The sequence below is a fragment of the Hippopotamus amphibius genome, chromosome 8, assembly GCF_030028045.1.
Source record: "Hippopotamus amphibius kiboko isolate mHipAmp2 chromosome 8, mHipAmp2.hap2, whole genome shotgun sequence".
Lineage (NCBI taxonomy): Eukaryota > Metazoa > Chordata > Mammalia > Artiodactyla > Hippopotamidae > Hippopotamus > Hippopotamus amphibius.
In genome coordinates this window covers 4,389,564-4,405,851 of record NC_080193.1, presented here as the reverse complement: position 1 = coordinate 4,405,851, position 16,288 = coordinate 4,389,564, and the positions used below count along the sequence as shown (strand labels likewise).

The 16,288-nt window shown below is 37.3% G+C and overlaps 1 protein-coding gene across 2 annotated transcripts in view; it reads left to right on the top strand.

The window, feature by feature from the left end:
* The window catches only part of HORMAD2 (HORMA domain containing 2), a 71,911-nt gene that overhangs the window by 23,459 nt on the left and 32,164 nt on the right, over window positions 1-16,288 (top strand). Inside the window, exons 7-10 of one of the 2 annotated variants that reach the window (XM_057744085.1) lie at window positions 2,735-2,802; window positions 4,892-4,900; window positions 5,949-6,097; window positions 6,275-6,528. In XM_057744085.1, the coding sequence (XP_057600068.1) occupies window positions 2,735-2,802; window positions 4,892-4,900; window positions 5,949-6,097; window positions 6,275-6,528 (480 nt within the window). Of the gene's footprint in view, window positions 1-2,734; window positions 2,803-4,891; window positions 4,901-5,945; window positions 6,098-6,274; window positions 6,529-16,288 lie in introns of both variants that reach the window. The other variant, XM_057744084.1, reaches the window with a different exon arrangement.

Sequence of the window (16,288 nt, the reverse complement as noted above, 5' to 3'; positions counted from 1 at the left end):
CATCTTGTGTGTTCATGGACAAAGAGGGTGCCCTGAGCCTGGAGCTGTGTGAGTGGGAGGGAAGAGACAGGAGAGAAGGTCAGAGAGGTAGGCAGGGGACAGATGAGTAAGGCCTGTGGACTACGGTAAATTCTGGATTTTATTCTAAGGGCAGTGGGAAACCATTAACAAAGGAGTGACATGGTCTGATTTGCATTTTCAAAACTTTTTTTGGCCATAGAACAGAGAATGAATTTGGGGAGGAGGGGCAGTTTGGAAGCAAACAGATCAGATGGAAAGATGGTGTTGGCTTGGATAGGGGGAAGAGAATGAAGGCAAAGAGAACCAGATGGACTTGGGATGTGCTTTGGAGATAGACCTGAAAAGTCTTGCCAATGGATTGGAATGTGGAGGGAGAAGGACAAGCTGTATATGTTGCTGTTTCTCGGGTCCACGTGGCTACATTCAGCATGATTAATAGAGACCACTGGTGAGCAGTTTAAAGGCTCATATTTATTAGGCAACACATTATTGTGAAAAGCAGGAGAATGTTTTATGCAGTGTTAAGAAGAGACTAGTGCCTGCTGTAAATATACATTACTTGATCAGACTGAGATTGAAGTTACTAAGGATTATCACCTTCTGTAAAAACAATTACAAACATAACTCTTTTATTAGTTGCACTAGGAACCCAATAATAAAGTGTTAATAAAATTATCAGCCAATAAAAGATCTATTCTGATACAATTTTTAAAAAAAAAGATAGCTTGGAGCATCAAAAAGCTAGAGCTGGTTAAGAAACATGGGCGGGCAGGAAGAAGTGGCTGTTTACTTGACAGGGAGACTACACCATATCAGCCAAGAGAGGATACAGTGTATCTAGCCTGTCTGGAACCTGTCGCTGTAGGTGCTTCTAGCCTCACATCTCTCTCCTACTGTACTCACAAAGCCGTCTTCTGAACTTGGTTTGATTTCTCAAGTAGACTGTTTTGGTAGAAAAAAAATTTTCTCTTAAAATTAACTCCAGTACAGGTCAGTCTCTTTAGAGTGGAAGCACCATGAGCCAGTTTCCCCAGAGCCTGCTCACCTGTGATTAATGAGATACCAAATCTCAGAATAGACAAAATAACAAGAACATTGTGATTTTTTCTGATCAATCTAACATTCCCATTCCCACATTGTCAAGGAACAAATACTGAAACAGATGAATGATGGGTATTTTTTGTGTTCTGACTTAAACTCATACCCTTTGCCTATCTTTAGCACCTTCTCCGGCTCTGTGTATGGACTATTGTTGACCCTTGAACAACACAAGGTTTAGGGGTGGTGACCCCCATGAAGTGGAAAATCCATGTAGAATTTATGGTAGGTCCTCCATGTACACAGTTCCTCTGTATCCTTGGTTTTGCATCCTCGGATTCAACAACTGCAAGTCATGTACAACTGTAGTTTTTACTACTGGAAAAAAATCCCCGTGTAAGTCAGCCTGCATGGTTCAAACCCATGTTGTTCAAGGGTCAACTGTACATGTATCTGGGTCAAATGTTAGTGTCAACTACTAGGCAATTGCTTTATTTTGAATGGAATATATCTCTCATTAGGAAATTTGTCCTTTCTTTCTAGCTTATCTCTAGCTATTTGTCCAAATTTATAGCTAGTCGATAGCAGTGGTATCTAGTTTTTAGTGCAGGATCAAAAGAATAAAAATTTTAAAATACCTAATACCATAGAACCTAGTTCCTTTTTTATTTTTTCTAGCTTTCCTGTTGCCATTGTAGTCTTCCCTGAATTATTACAGGGGTGTCTCTCTCTCTCTCTTTTTTTTCCAGCAGCCTCTTAATTGTTCTCATGGTTCCCACTTCTCTGCACTCTTAAAATAGCCAAGGTGATCTTAAAAAATGCGAATCACTCCCATGCTTAAAACCCTTCAATGGACTTCTGGTTTATCTGGAATAAAGTCCAAACCCCTTAGTTAACAAGGCCCCACAACTTCCTCTACAACGTCATCTCCTACACTCTCCCCCGTGCTCACTCATCAGCCGCTTGGCCTCCTCTGTGATCCTGGAAGAGGTTTCCTTTCCTACTCCAGAGCCTTTGCATTGCGGTTTCTTCTGCCCAGGGTGCCCAGCACTCCCCCAGGTCTGCACATGACTGACCTCTCTTGTCAAAGAGGCTCAGCTCAAACATCACCTCTTTAGCAAAGCCTTCCTTGGCCCCTCCAAACCAAATCAGCACCTCTCCTTTCTGTACTCTGTCACAGCATCTGCTTCCCATTGTTCACAGCTCTCATCACTACCAGAAATTATTTTGTTTACTTATTTACTGACCGTTTCTCCCACCAGTCTGTGTATTCCAGAAAAACAGGGACCTTTTCTGTCATGTTCACCACAGTGACTCCACTGCTTGACACAAAGTAGACATTCAATAAATATCCGTTTCATGAATGAATGGTTTCTTAACTGGTTCCACTGTTATTTACCTAAGCTGGGTCAGACACTTAACTCTGTGCTTTAGTTTCTCCAGCTTTAAAATGTTAACAAGAGATTATGCCATCTAACTCATTTTTGGCATGGAGGAGAAAAAGTGTTATCTTTATATCTGGAAATATTACTCCTGAATAATGTAATGCTATAAAACAAAGAGGTATGTAGGAAGTATAGTAGGTATACAATGAAAGCGTTCCTTACCTCTTAGCAGATAAGATTCTGGATTTTTTGAAAGTAATTTCTTTCTCTATTCCCTTTGATGTTTCTAGAAAGTGACTGAGATATACCAGTTCAAATTCAAATACACAAAAGAAGGAGCCGCTATGGATTTTAACAGGTAGACTCTCACTGTTTAATGAACATGAGAAACATGTAGGATTGAGGTAAAAATAAGCTTCCTGAGGCCAGAGATAGGTCTTATACTTTCCTTTGTAACTTCCCCAACAATTCTACAAAAAACCACTATTATAAAAAGGGATTGTAATAATTGTTTAAATTTCTGAAATCCATAGATGAAGCTGGTAGGAGAAGAGGCTTCCTTTGCTTCTTTCCCTCTTCTCTTATAGGTGATAGTACCTGGGTCTAAAGGCAGTTAAGTTTCCTGGTTAGGGCTTCTAATTCCTAAGGCAGAAAGATCTAGCTTGTAACCCCAGCTCTGACTATTACTGGTCATATATAACTTTGGACAGAATAATCAACCTCCCTAAATACTGGTATTCTTATCTGCACAGTGGAATTAACAATATCTACTTCATATGATTGCTGCGATTATTAAATTATAATGCATATACAAAGCGTTACCCATGCCTGGCACATGATAAACACACAGTAAATGGTACCTAGTGGTGGTGATGGTGGTGGTCTTCGGAGGCAATGGTGGTGGGTGCGTGGCACAGCAGTAGAAATTATATTAGTGAGGCTGTCTATGTGGTGTTGATTGAAGAACTCCACGAGGCTCTATCTAGCCACTAACCCAAAGTTTCTCAGTTGCTATGCCAAGATATCCATCCTTTCTACCCTCAGTACAGCCAGATCAGGACTAGGGTAGATGAAATCCCTGAGCTAGTTACCTATAGACACACATATTCTCATCTGCTTACCCCAGTATGTCATACAAATTTAATTATCTATATTGTGTCCCTGTATGGAAAAGACTGGAAAGCACTGCATTTTCCCATCAAGTCTAAATTTCTCAGTGTTAGATATACTAATGGGTTCAATAGCAAGGACAAGGACATTTACTTCAGAAGGTCCTTAGTGCAGATGGTGATGTTTGTTGAGGAGCAACATTTATTCCCCTCCCAGTAGCTTCTGGATTTGGATACAGCTAATGTCTGGATGATGAGATGAGAATAGAAGTGCGGCGGGTGGGTGATGGCGAAAAGTCCTGGGTGGTAGAAAGCTCCACTTCAGGGGGATGAGTTTCTCTGAAATGGATGACTCTGAAGAGAAATGTGGCCTAAATCTCAATTTTCCATACAATTAGCTCTGTCTCATCATGTATTACTACAAGTTTGATGATTTCTCGCCAAGATTCACACCCTTAATTATCCTCTCATTTGTAAAACTTATAGACAGCACTAGGATGTGAAGAGGTAGCAAGTTCTAGGAATAGGAATTAAGGTACTAAGCGTCATTAGCTAACATCTGTATAACATTTCACAGATTGTGCAGCACTTTTCATACATATTCTCTCACATAAAGCAGATGCCTTTTACTCTCTAAAATTCAAATAGAAGTGCAACTGACAACCAGATTAGTCTCTTTTGTTACGAAGGCACATATGTCTAGAGGTGAACAGTAAAACAGAAATGGCCAAATCTTTCTGCTACTAAGGGGAAGAGAAGGTAGTGCATACAAAACCAAAGGTGGGCATTTGTTCAAGTGATTGTTCACACAAAATTACTTTATCACCTCTTCCATCCTCAGGATAATGTGCCTTTTAAGAGAGTACAAGGGAGTCTTAAAAATGACTTTCCATGAATATGATTTTATGAATATGGGGTGTACTGAAGGATCGCGTGAGCTACATGGCTACAGCCCTTCCCTCCAGTTACCTATTTCAAATTGGTTAAATCCTGGTAGACAAAACTTTAAGTTTTTCAAAACTGAAAAAGGAGCAAATGTGTTTACTTAATAATGTTTCTTTTATGAATTCACACTACCTCTAGTAGTTCAATTACTAAGGGTTACTTTTCAGTATTGAGTATGTGAAAGGCATTGTAAAATTATATTGCAGTCATAGTCCTTCCCAGAAACTACTCAAATGTGAACTGAGGAAAAAATTTTGGAGAGAAATAAAACATGTTTAGAGTTGGAAGGTAATTTAGTCCAACTTATTCATTCATTCATTGACACAACAAATGTTTATCGAGTACTTACTGTAGTTGAGCACCAATTTTAGTACAGTGGAGATAAAAACATAGCCACTCATAGTCTAAAGGGGACATACAGTTACAAACAGGGGTGAGGTAAGGGGTTACCAGGGAAGACTTCCCTGAAGAGAGGACGCATGAGATAGGTATTAAAGGATACATTCAGGAGAGTCAGGAAGAGAAGTGGGAAAAGCACAGTATGAGCAAAGTGAACGGCACATACAGATGCACAGGAGTAGGAAGGCACTGGGTAGTGGTTGCAGATGAAGGTGGAGGTGAGGGTGTGGTTGGTTGTGAAAGGCATTGTACACACTGTTCTGGAATTTGATTGAAAGGTGAGGGATATAATAGAAGAAACTTAAGAGAGTGGCATGAGTGGATTTTCCTGTTAGGAATATTATTTGGGTAGTAGTGTGGAGAATGTTTTGCAGTGTGGACAAGAAGGAAAGCAGGAAGAATAGTCATCACTGTCATAATCCATGTAACAGTGAGGAGAGGATGCCTCCAAGAGATAACCAAATGGTACAAAGGCCCGGAGCTAATGACTGATTTCACTTGGAGAGGTATAGAAATGTGTGTAAGCCTATCTCACAAAGGAGCTAACTGACCTAGAATGTCTAAGTGACTTGACTGGGGTCATCCAGCTAGTTAGCAGCAGAGCTAATATTAAATGTCAAGTCCATTGTTCTCACTATTATACTATGTGGTTATTTGTAAATCAAATTTTTAAAAAATCAGGTTAAGGGCAATTGCTACTTAAGAAATCCTTTGTATATACATTGCAAAGAGTACATGGGGCTTCCTAGGTGGCGCAGTGGTTGGGAATCCACCTGCCAATGCAGAGGACATGAGTTCTAATCCCTGCTCCAGGAAGATCCCACACGCTGCGGAGCAACTAAGCCCGTGCGCCAAAAAATAAAAAAATTAAAAAAAAAAAAAAAGAGAGTACAGTAACTCCTCTAATGTACATTCTAAAATAGTCTCGAGTATCCTGAGTTTAGTTTATATTTATCTGACCATATAGTAAAAAGTTTTGTTCTTTTTGAAATAGATTTTCAATACTATATGTGATTGAAATGTATGCTGTTTTTCTGTGTGGTTATAGCAGTAGCACAAGATTTGAAAATGGGACAAAGAGTGAAGATATTAAGAAAGCCAGTGTTCTACTGATCCGTAAACTGTATCTACTGATGCAGAACCTTGGGCCCCTTCCTAATGATGTTATACTTACTATGAAACTCCACTACTATAATGCAGGTAGGTGGAGACCTCTAGTCAAATGCCTTCTTCAGTGCTGAAGTAATGTTTTGGATAAACAGAAGGATTTTGGCAAGCATTGGAAACAGATGTCAGTTGTGACACATGAAAGAGTAACCTGACTTGTTCTCCTGAAACTTACAGTTTTCTTCGTTTTCTGCCCTTTTCATTTTGCAGTGACCCCAAATGATTACCATCCCCCTGGTTTTAAAGAAGGGGTAAACTCACACTTCCTGCTGTTCGAGGGGGAGCCTGTAAACCTGCAAGTGGGAATGGTCTCCACTGGCTTTCATAACATGAAAGTAAAAGTCACAACCGAGGCCACCAGATTGCCTGATCTGGAGGACAATCTCTTTCAGGAGAGCAGCACTACCGAGATCGCCCATCAGGGTCTAGACTGTGATGAGGAGGAAGAGGAACGTGACAATCACGTAAGGCAGAGCTGTGGCGACCCTCCCTTGCTTCAGTGAAACCCAATTGACATTTTTCAGTTCCTACACAGGTCATATCACAGTCACGGGTCCAACAGAGTGTGCCGGGTATAAAAACTGAAACAAAACTAGCCCCTGACCTTGAGTTTTTATCCTAAAAAAGCACTATCTTTAAGAAGGAAATATACTGTTAGATGAGACTGTCCATGGCTACGAGAAAAAAAAACTTTCTAATATACTTCTTTTTATAAAAGGTACCCAGGAATTTAGGAAATTTGGGATTTTCTTCCTTTAACTTAAAAGAGCATATTAAACATATTTAAAGATATTCTAGGTGTTTATTCCTACTCACTGGAAGTGTAAGTAAGTTCTTGATTACTGCAGTAGAGAAGTGCTATGGATAAACTTAAGTCGGAGTGCATTCATTTTCACTGCTCTTGAATATTCTACTCTTGATAGACATTCTTTCTTTCTTTGTAATCGTTATAAACATTCATGTCTACACCTCCTCCTACACATATGCAAGTGTCTCCAGGGAATATACCAAAGGGTCCTAGAGCTTGCACATTTTCAACTTTATTAGGTAATGAAAACTGGTTTCCAAAATGGTTGTACAAATTTATGCTCCACCAACAGTGCTCTACATTCTTGTCAACACGTAGTATTACCCAAGTTTATGTTTTCTGCCTAACTACTGGATGTAACTAGTAGTGCTTCATGATTTCACTTGGATTTGCATTTCCCTGATTATTAGTGACTTTAAGGATCTTTTCATGTGTACTCACTGTTCTAGTTTTCTTATATATACAGTAACTGTTCAAGTCTTTCATGCATTTTTCTATTGGGTTATTTACCTTTTCCTCATTGATTTAAAAAATATGTTCTGAATAATAATTCTTTTTCATTATTTATGGTGCAATTTTTTTTCAGGTTTGTAGCTTGTCTCTTCACTTTCTTTAAGATGCTTTTTGCTAAAGAGAAGTTTTTAATTTAAATGTAGTCAAATCTTTTCCTCTAATATTTGCTTTCGGATATTCTTAAGAAATCCTTCCTTATCTGAGGTCATTTATAATATTCTCCTCTATTTTGTTATAAAAGTTTTAAGGTTTTTCTTTTTACATTTACATTTTTATTTCACTTGGAGTTTGTTTTTATTTGTGGGGTAAGGTAGACCTGACTCCTTTTACATTTTAAAATCCAAGTATAATATACATACAGAAAAATACATACACCATCATGATACAGCTCAATAAATATTCACAAACTGAACACCAGGGCTGGGATGAGAGTGAGGCAAACAAGGAGGAGTGAGTGCCTCCTTCATACGGCTCCCTAGGTATCTTGTTTGCTTCGCCCCATTCCAGCCCTACTGAATACACATGTGAAATCAGCACTCAGACAAAGGAACAAAATACTCTCAGCACGCTGAGAAAACTCAGCCTTACTTTGCAGTCACTGTTCTGCTCGACAGCAATATCTCTATCCTGGCTTCTATTAGCATAGATTAGTTTCTCTTGTTTATTTTATAGATGTGGAATCATGGAGTATGAAACACTTTTTCACTGCTTTGGACATTCTGAATATGTTCTTTAGTGAAATATATACACATTTCTGGTGGGAATAGATTTGCTAGGAGTAGAATTGCTGGGTCACAGGATGTGAGTACATTCAGCTTTAGTAGATACTACAAAACAATTTCCAGAGTGCTTGTGCCAATTTACACTTCCATCAGCAAGTTTTGGTTGCTCCACATCCTCACCAACCGTTGGCATTTTCCATCTTTTTAATTTTAGCCATTCTGGTGGGTGTGTAGTGGTATGTCATTGTGGTTTTAATTTTCAGTTTCCTGATGACTAATGAAGATGAGCACCTTTTCATGTGTTTATTGGCCATGTTGGATGTCTTCTTTTGTGAAATGTCTTTTCAAGTCATTTGTCATTTTTCTGTTGGTTTCTATTGGGTTTGTCTTTCATTCTTATGGATTTGTAGGAGTTCTGAATATATATTCTACATATAAGTCCTTTATCAGATACATGTATTGTGAATGTCTCTTCAACTTTATGAGTTGCCTTTCTACTCTCTTAATGGTGTGCTGTGATGAACAGAATATTAACTTTAATATAGTCAACTTATCAATCTTTTCAGCTATCTTCAGCAGTTTTTATTTAAAACATTTTATCCACTCTAAAGTTCACAGAGATGTGCTCTATGATTTTCTCTAACAAGGAGAAATAGTTACAGAAACAGAAGTGATTTTTAAAATAACAGACCTCCATGAATAACGTCATACCATAAATATAAATAACTGACCTTTCTCTCCCCTATCTTCAAGTATTCATATATTTTGGTATGGTGTTATTCATGGAGGTCTCATAATCTTAAAAATTGCTTCTGTTTCTGTAGTTATTTCCCTGTTTTTACATCTGGTATTTATTTGTGCTGCATTTGTTTTTCTTGGTTATATTGGCCCCAAATCAGTGTACTCTTGGGTGTGCTGATCTCTTCTATTGCTTTGTTTTTCTATTTTGTTCATGTTTTGCTTTTATCTTTGCCTTCTTCTATTTCTCTGGTTTGGCTTTGTCTCCCTTATTCCAAACTGATCTCTCCATCAGTATACAGGTACAGATATTTTACAACTACCTCAAATTCAATATCAAATGGAATTTCAACTTCTGACCAAACATGTTCGTCCTCCTCCCAAGGCTCCTTATTGTTGTATTGCATTAAAACTTTACCAAACAGCCTGACCAGGAATGAGTTCAACTCCAATTTTCTTCTCACTTCTCACATCCTTTTGGTTACCATTTCCATCTGTTTTGTATCTGAGATACTTCTCTAGTCTGGCCCTATTGCTATTGTGCTGATTCAGGCTGCCATCACTGCTTTCTTGGTGAATGACAGCTAAGTCTCCTAACTGAGTCTCCCTGCTGTCAGCATTGCCTCTCTAATTTGTCTTCCACATTGCCAGAGAGTAAGGGTGCTAAAACTATGATGATCACTTTCAAATATTTCAAGTTGATTTATTTTGTGTAATTTCAAAGGTCAGAATGAGAGCCAGAAAATGAAAAATACATTGGCTGGGGGAAGCGTGCAGAGGTTGATTTTGGCTCAACAGAAGGAAGAACTTTCTGTTAAAAAATTTTAAGGCAGCATCATAATGATATTAAAGTAATTTAAAAAGCAATGCAAATCTTCCAACTGTCCTACCATCCACCAACCCATCAACACTGTTTCCTTGTTCTTTTCTTTTTGCCCACACTGCACGGCATGGGGGATCTTAGTTCCCTAGGGACCAGGGATCAAACCCATGCCCCCTGCAGTGAAATTGCAGTCTTAATCACTGGATGGCCAGGGAAGTCCCTATTTTTATTTTTATATGTTCCAACCCCTCTAGTCATTTTCCACATATATACATATTTATATGTGGTTTTAATCATGGTATAAATATAAATTTGTTTTATTGATACTTTTATACTAATATTAATTTTATAAATATGTCCCACCTTAATCTTCATATTTCTAATTTTAATGAACTTTTTTCCACTTAGATATTATACCATGTCCCTTCATTAAACATTTCAGTTAATTCCTGATTTTACTATTCTAAATGGTGCTGTAATAAATTCCTTTGTGTGTATGGCAGAATTTCCCCTTATTTTCTAAGGGTATAGTATCAGGAGTGAAACCTACAGAGCCTGAAAATTTGTATAGCTCTCAAATAAGTATTATCATTTTCCAGAAGCTTCCAGCTTCTCTAGCTCCTCAGGATGGATTTTCTAAACATGATAACTGCTTGATAAATCTGTCTTGAGAAGGGTGAACCCTTTGTCAACAGCTGTGTTCAAGTACAGGTATATACTATGTTCAAGATAGAACACAGATGATTGTCTCCAGGGTGCTGCAAGAGAAAACCATGATTTAGGGAGAAGGTTGAACTAGACTGACCTCTGAGGTCCCTTTCATGCTAAGATTCTCTGGGTTATATTTTGAATTTCCATTAAGAGCATAATGCCCTACTAAGCGCTGTGACGAAAATTAAGACATGTAAAATATAGTTTCTACCTTTGAGAAGTCTAGCTGAAGAGAAAACATCTACAGGATGTAATGAGAAATAATACTGGAGAGTGTATGAATAAGAGAAAGAATATTAACTAACAATATTGTGCATGGTACTCAGAGCTTCACATGTGTTACCACTTTAAATCTTCCCAGCTATTTTATGAGGTAGATTCTATTATTATCCTGATTTTACAAAGGAGAAAACTGAGACTTAGAGAAATTAGCCCAAGGCTACAGACACAGTGAATAAGTAGCAGGGCCAGAATTCAAATTAAGGCAGTTGGACTCCAAAGCTTGTGCTCTTAGGATACAGAAATAAGGGTAAACTGGCGCTGTGTGGGAAGGTTTTGAGTTGATTTTATGGCTACATCAGTTTGATTGGCAGAGATTAAGGCAGAGGACATTCTAGGCAAGTTGGAAGGTACAGTGTGGTAGCATCAGAACTTCTGTCTCTATGATTTGGAATTCTAATACTGAACCTTCCACATTTTTCTCTGTATCCTACAAGGCTTTGCTGAAATCTCTACTTGTGGTAACCTCTAACTCAGAGATTTTTCAAAACTTTTTTAAATCATAAAATTTTTCTGTTAAAACAGAAAGGTTACAAAATCTTGACCAAACAGCTTATGCTGCTTTTTCACCAGTGATCCATAGTAAAGAAGTAATTTAACATAATCATCTTGTGAGGTTATTGTAAGACTGAAAAAAAGAATAATATAATTTTCTTTTCCAGGTTATTTCTTATCTCAGTCCCAGAAAGACAAATATAAAAAGATTTCTACCAGGAGTTGAAATGATTGACTATCTGTACTCTTCATTTTCTGGTGTGATCCTTAAGATCTGAAGAACAGTGTAAAACTGGGAGCGTAGTTGGGCAATGGATCCAGAAATGATAAAAGCAGACAAACTTGAAATTTAAAAATTCTTAAGTAAGAACTCTTAAAACTTAACTCCATTTGGAAAATAGGATACAGAACCCAAGTAAAGAGACCAAGAAATCCTAGGACAAAAAAGGGTTATGTAGAACTGTCTGAAAAACCCTATCCTAAATGTGTCCTTATTTTATCTGCCTCTGTGACATCTTCAGAACAGGTCTTCCTTCTTTGTAGGGGTGGTTTGAGCTTAAAGCTTTAGGTAGTAAGGACACACAGGCACAGTGACACCTCACAGTACTCTGTGAAGCTGGACCCCTATTCTCTGTTGCAGTCAGCTGGATGGATAGCAATAGACATATACACTAGAGACAGACTCTTGGACAGGCTTCTTTAAAGAACTCGCCTATGTGGTTACAAATAACCACATGTTGTCGAATGGGATGTAGAATCTTATTTAAATTTTATGCTAAGTTTAAATGCTGAGGAAAAAGTACTTATTTCTAATAGAGGTAGTTAACCCAGGTTCCTTAAAAGACTAGTAATTACAGACACAACCAGACAGCAATAAAAAGAGGGGCAGCTAATGTTGCACATGTCTATTGTAGAGACCAATGTTCCTAGTTTATTAAACCATTACATTTAGATTTGTATTTTTATCAATTTTTAAGTGGGGACTCACAGGCTGTAATTTTCTAATTTTCTGAGCTCTTTATGAGATTTTGTACCCTCAGAAAGGGTTGCTTTTTCTTTTTGATGAATTCCACAAAAGAATACATATATTATAACAATATATGGCTTACCTGAATGCATTTTTTTTCCCCTGTGTGAAGGCTATTTCTTACCTTTTGTGCTAACACATTTGATTAAAGTGTAATTGATTTGTTTGAGAAATTAGAATGTAAAGTACATTGGTGCCAAAGTAAATGGTACCATTTAATTGTGGAGTAGAAAGATATTTTCTGGAATTCCTTAGAATTGCTTTGTATACTAGTCAGTGGATTAAAACAAGAGTCTTTTCATTCAGAACTTGTTTTCTCCCACTAAACTCTGAAGTTTTGCATTTTTGAGGTATACAGTCTGATGATTTCCATAGTATTACATCTCATGAAGCATATATGCCTTGTTTGATACAATGTAGTGTTGGCATGAATATCTTAGATTCTTGGAAATAGAGTTGATTATTGAAAACGTTGGAGAAAGCTCATTATCTACAGAAAATATTCAGACTTAAAAACCACACAATATTCTCTCTTTATCATGGGTCTATGTCCTTTTCACAAAGTTTCTTTTTGTCAAATAGGAAATTTTTTTCAATTAATTTTTCTGTTCTGCATTACAGAATGTAATTGTTATCTTCAGTTAACCATGAAAAGAGGGATGAAAGTTGGTTGACTTTCCCATCAGTCATATAAGTCATCTCTTTTTTTATATGAATCACTCTATAACATGTCAGGGAATTATTTCCTTCCTGTTGTGAGTGGGAAGAGCCACTCTGATGATCTGTGTATGTCTCATTTACATCAAGAAAAAAAAGAGTATATTGATATATATATTACAGCAGAAGAAGAGCATAGTGAGTGATCTTAGGTAGTAACACTTTGGATGTTACTATTATTAAACCCTAGCATTAAAAGAAGTAACTTTTTTTTTTAAAAAAGGAGTAAGACTGAAAATGTTCTGTTTGGTTTAAAAAAAATGCCTGTAATAATCTGAAATAACACAATGTTATCATTATACTAAAACCAGTGTAATATTAGATTCTATTTAAATTAGAATATAGACTTTATTGAGATTTAGTCAATTGCATATTGGGAAAAATATAATGATAATGTTACTTAATTGTATAAAACTATATACAGTTGGCCAATTTTTCTAATTCTTGTTATATGTTGCTCCTAGTTTTCCATTTGAAGTTACATTGTCTATTGATAAACAGATGAGATTATGGTTTGTAACAAACCCAGGCATTGTAGGGACAGAAATTCTTTTAGCATTTACATTAGGATCTCAAAATTGAGATTTAAGACTTAAGAAGATCAGTCCTTCAGACAGTGGTAAAGAAGAGCTAGGACCAGAAGTATATATATCCTTTACGGAGCCACCATCTCAAATTTGCTTCTTCCTGCTTTAATAACCAAATTCAGAACAAACAGAAACATTATAGTTAATGGCACTCTTTTGACATTTAAACAAGTCTACACTTAGCTCATTGTGAAGACAGTTTAAAATAATATTCTAAAATATTCTAATCAATCATAAGTTATCAACATTTATTCAGTCCACAAATTTATATTGAAGCCGACTATGCTTGAGTCACTGTACAAAGATAGCAGAACAAAGGTAAACAGGCCAAATCCCTGATTCAGAATTGCTCAGGAGAAATGGAACAAGTAGCTGTTATATAAAGAATAACAATAATCAGCATTTATTAAGTGCCTACAAAGGGCTTTATATAAACATGGCTTCAATCGAGCCCAACAACTTTGCATAACATTTTATAGTTGAAGAAATAGAAGTTCATGGACATTAAGTAGCTTATCCAAGGTCACCCAACTAGAAAGTATCAGAGTCAGTACTTGAACCTAGGTCTCTCTGGCTCCAAAGCTCATACTCAATCCATTAAACTTTGCATTCATTCATGTAGGGAAGAATGTTAAAAATCCCACAAAAGAGGAAAAATCCTACAGAATGATTAAATTCCACTTTTAGTCATGAAGGAATAATGTAACAGACTTGGTCTCCTGTTATAAAAAATTAGGAAATTGGGTAAAATGTATGAAGCACCTGTTTTCAGACATCAGATAACAGGAAGTACAAAACTGTGATCCCTGAGAGAAGAAAAACAAGATGAGACTTAAAATTGCCCTTTCTGTCAGGAAGTCCTTTGTGGACCATCGGTGCATGAAGGGGGAACCCAAGCAGAGCATGGCATCTTGCTAGGCTGAAGAAATAGACTGGAGTCTGAGGCAGCTGGGAAAACAGAGTGTCAGAAAGGGAGGACCCACAGAGAGAAAGGGCTCCAGAAATCATCACTGGCATCCCTTAAGTCTTTGGTTGAAAAATCAGCTTCTCAGGTATGGGCTGAAATTCTACAAGGTTGGACACAGAAAGCTATTGGGGGAACTGTAAACGATTCTTAGAGGTCTCACAAGACTGACAGATGTTCACACAACGATCAGTTTCAGGGAGAGCCCTTGTTGAACACCCGGAACATTCAATAGAGCCTCCAGAAAGATTACACCTTGGCATGAGAGCTAAACCAATCCTTTAGTGAAGGCCTCCAAACTGAACTCTAACAGCTTAAAAACAAGCCTGGAAAGGAACAAGCTTATTTGCCTGCCAAAATAACATTCAACATTTTTTAGAGGAAGACGACAAAGTCCAAACACTCAACTATGTAAAATCGTTATTGTGCAGAATCCAATAACAATTCATTCACATGTAAAGCAGCAGAAAAGCTGACCCATAACCAAGGAAAACTGGTCAACAGAAGGAGACCCAGAAATGCTGGCAATGATAAAATTAGCAGATAAGGACTTTAAAACAGCTGTTATACCAAGTGCAATGGTTTATACGAAACATTTATACAAATGTTTATAGTGACATTATTTATAATCTCCCCAAGCTGGAAACAACAAGGATGTTCCTTAATGGGAGAATGGATAAACTTAAAAGGGAAAAATTACTGGTACCTGCAACAACATGGATCAATTGCAAATGCATTATGCTAAGTGAAAGAAGCCAGAATCAAAAGACTACCTACTGTGTGGCTGTATTTTTTTTAAGTACTTTTATTGGGATACAGTTAACAGACAATAAACAGCATATATTTAGAGTGTACAATTTGGTATCCCAATCTCCCAATTCATCCCCCCAACCCTCCCCGCTTTCCCCACTTGGTGTCCATGTGTTTGTTCTCTACATCTGTGTCTCTATTTCTGCCTTGCATTTCCTCTTTCATAGTTGTTGGCATTTGCCTTATGTAGTGAGGTGCTCCTATATTGGGTGCATATATATTTATAATTGTTATCTCCTCTTCTTGGATGGATCCCTTGATCTTTATGTAATGTCCTTTCTTGTCTCTTGCAACATTTTTTATTTTAAAGTATTTTATCTGATGTGACTATTGCTACTCCAGCTTTCTTTTTTCATTTGCATAGAATATCTTTTTCCGTCCCCTCACTTTTCGTCTGTATGTGTCCCTAGGTCTGAAGTGGGTCTCTTGTAGACAGCATATATATGGGTCTTGTTTTTGTATCCATTCAGCCAGTCTGTGTCTTCTGGTTGGTGCATTTAGTCCATTTACATCCAAGGTAATTATCGAGATGTGTGTTCCTATTACCATTTTCTTAATTGTTTTGTTTTTGTTTTTGTAGGTCCTTTTCTTCTCTTATGTTTCCCGCTTAGAGAAGTTCCTTTAGCATTTGGTGTAGGGCTGGTTTGGTGGTGCTGAATTCTCTTAGCTATTGCTTGTCTGTAAAGCTTTTGATTTCTCCCTCGAATCTGAATGAGATCCTTGCTAGGTAGAGTATTCTTGGTTGTAGGTTCTTCCCTTTCATCACTTGAAATATATCATGCCACTCCCTTCTGGCTTGCAGAGTTTCTGCTGAGAAATCAGCTGTTAACCTTATGGGAGTTCCCTTGTATGTTATTTGTCGTTTTTCCCTTGTTGCTTTTAATAACATTTCTGTCTTTAATTTTTGTCAATTTGACTACTCTATGTCTTGGTGTGTTTCTCCTTGGGTTTATCCTGCCTGGGACTCTCTGCACTTCCTGGACTTGGGTAGCAATTTCCTTTCCCATGTTAGGGAAGCTTTCAACTATAA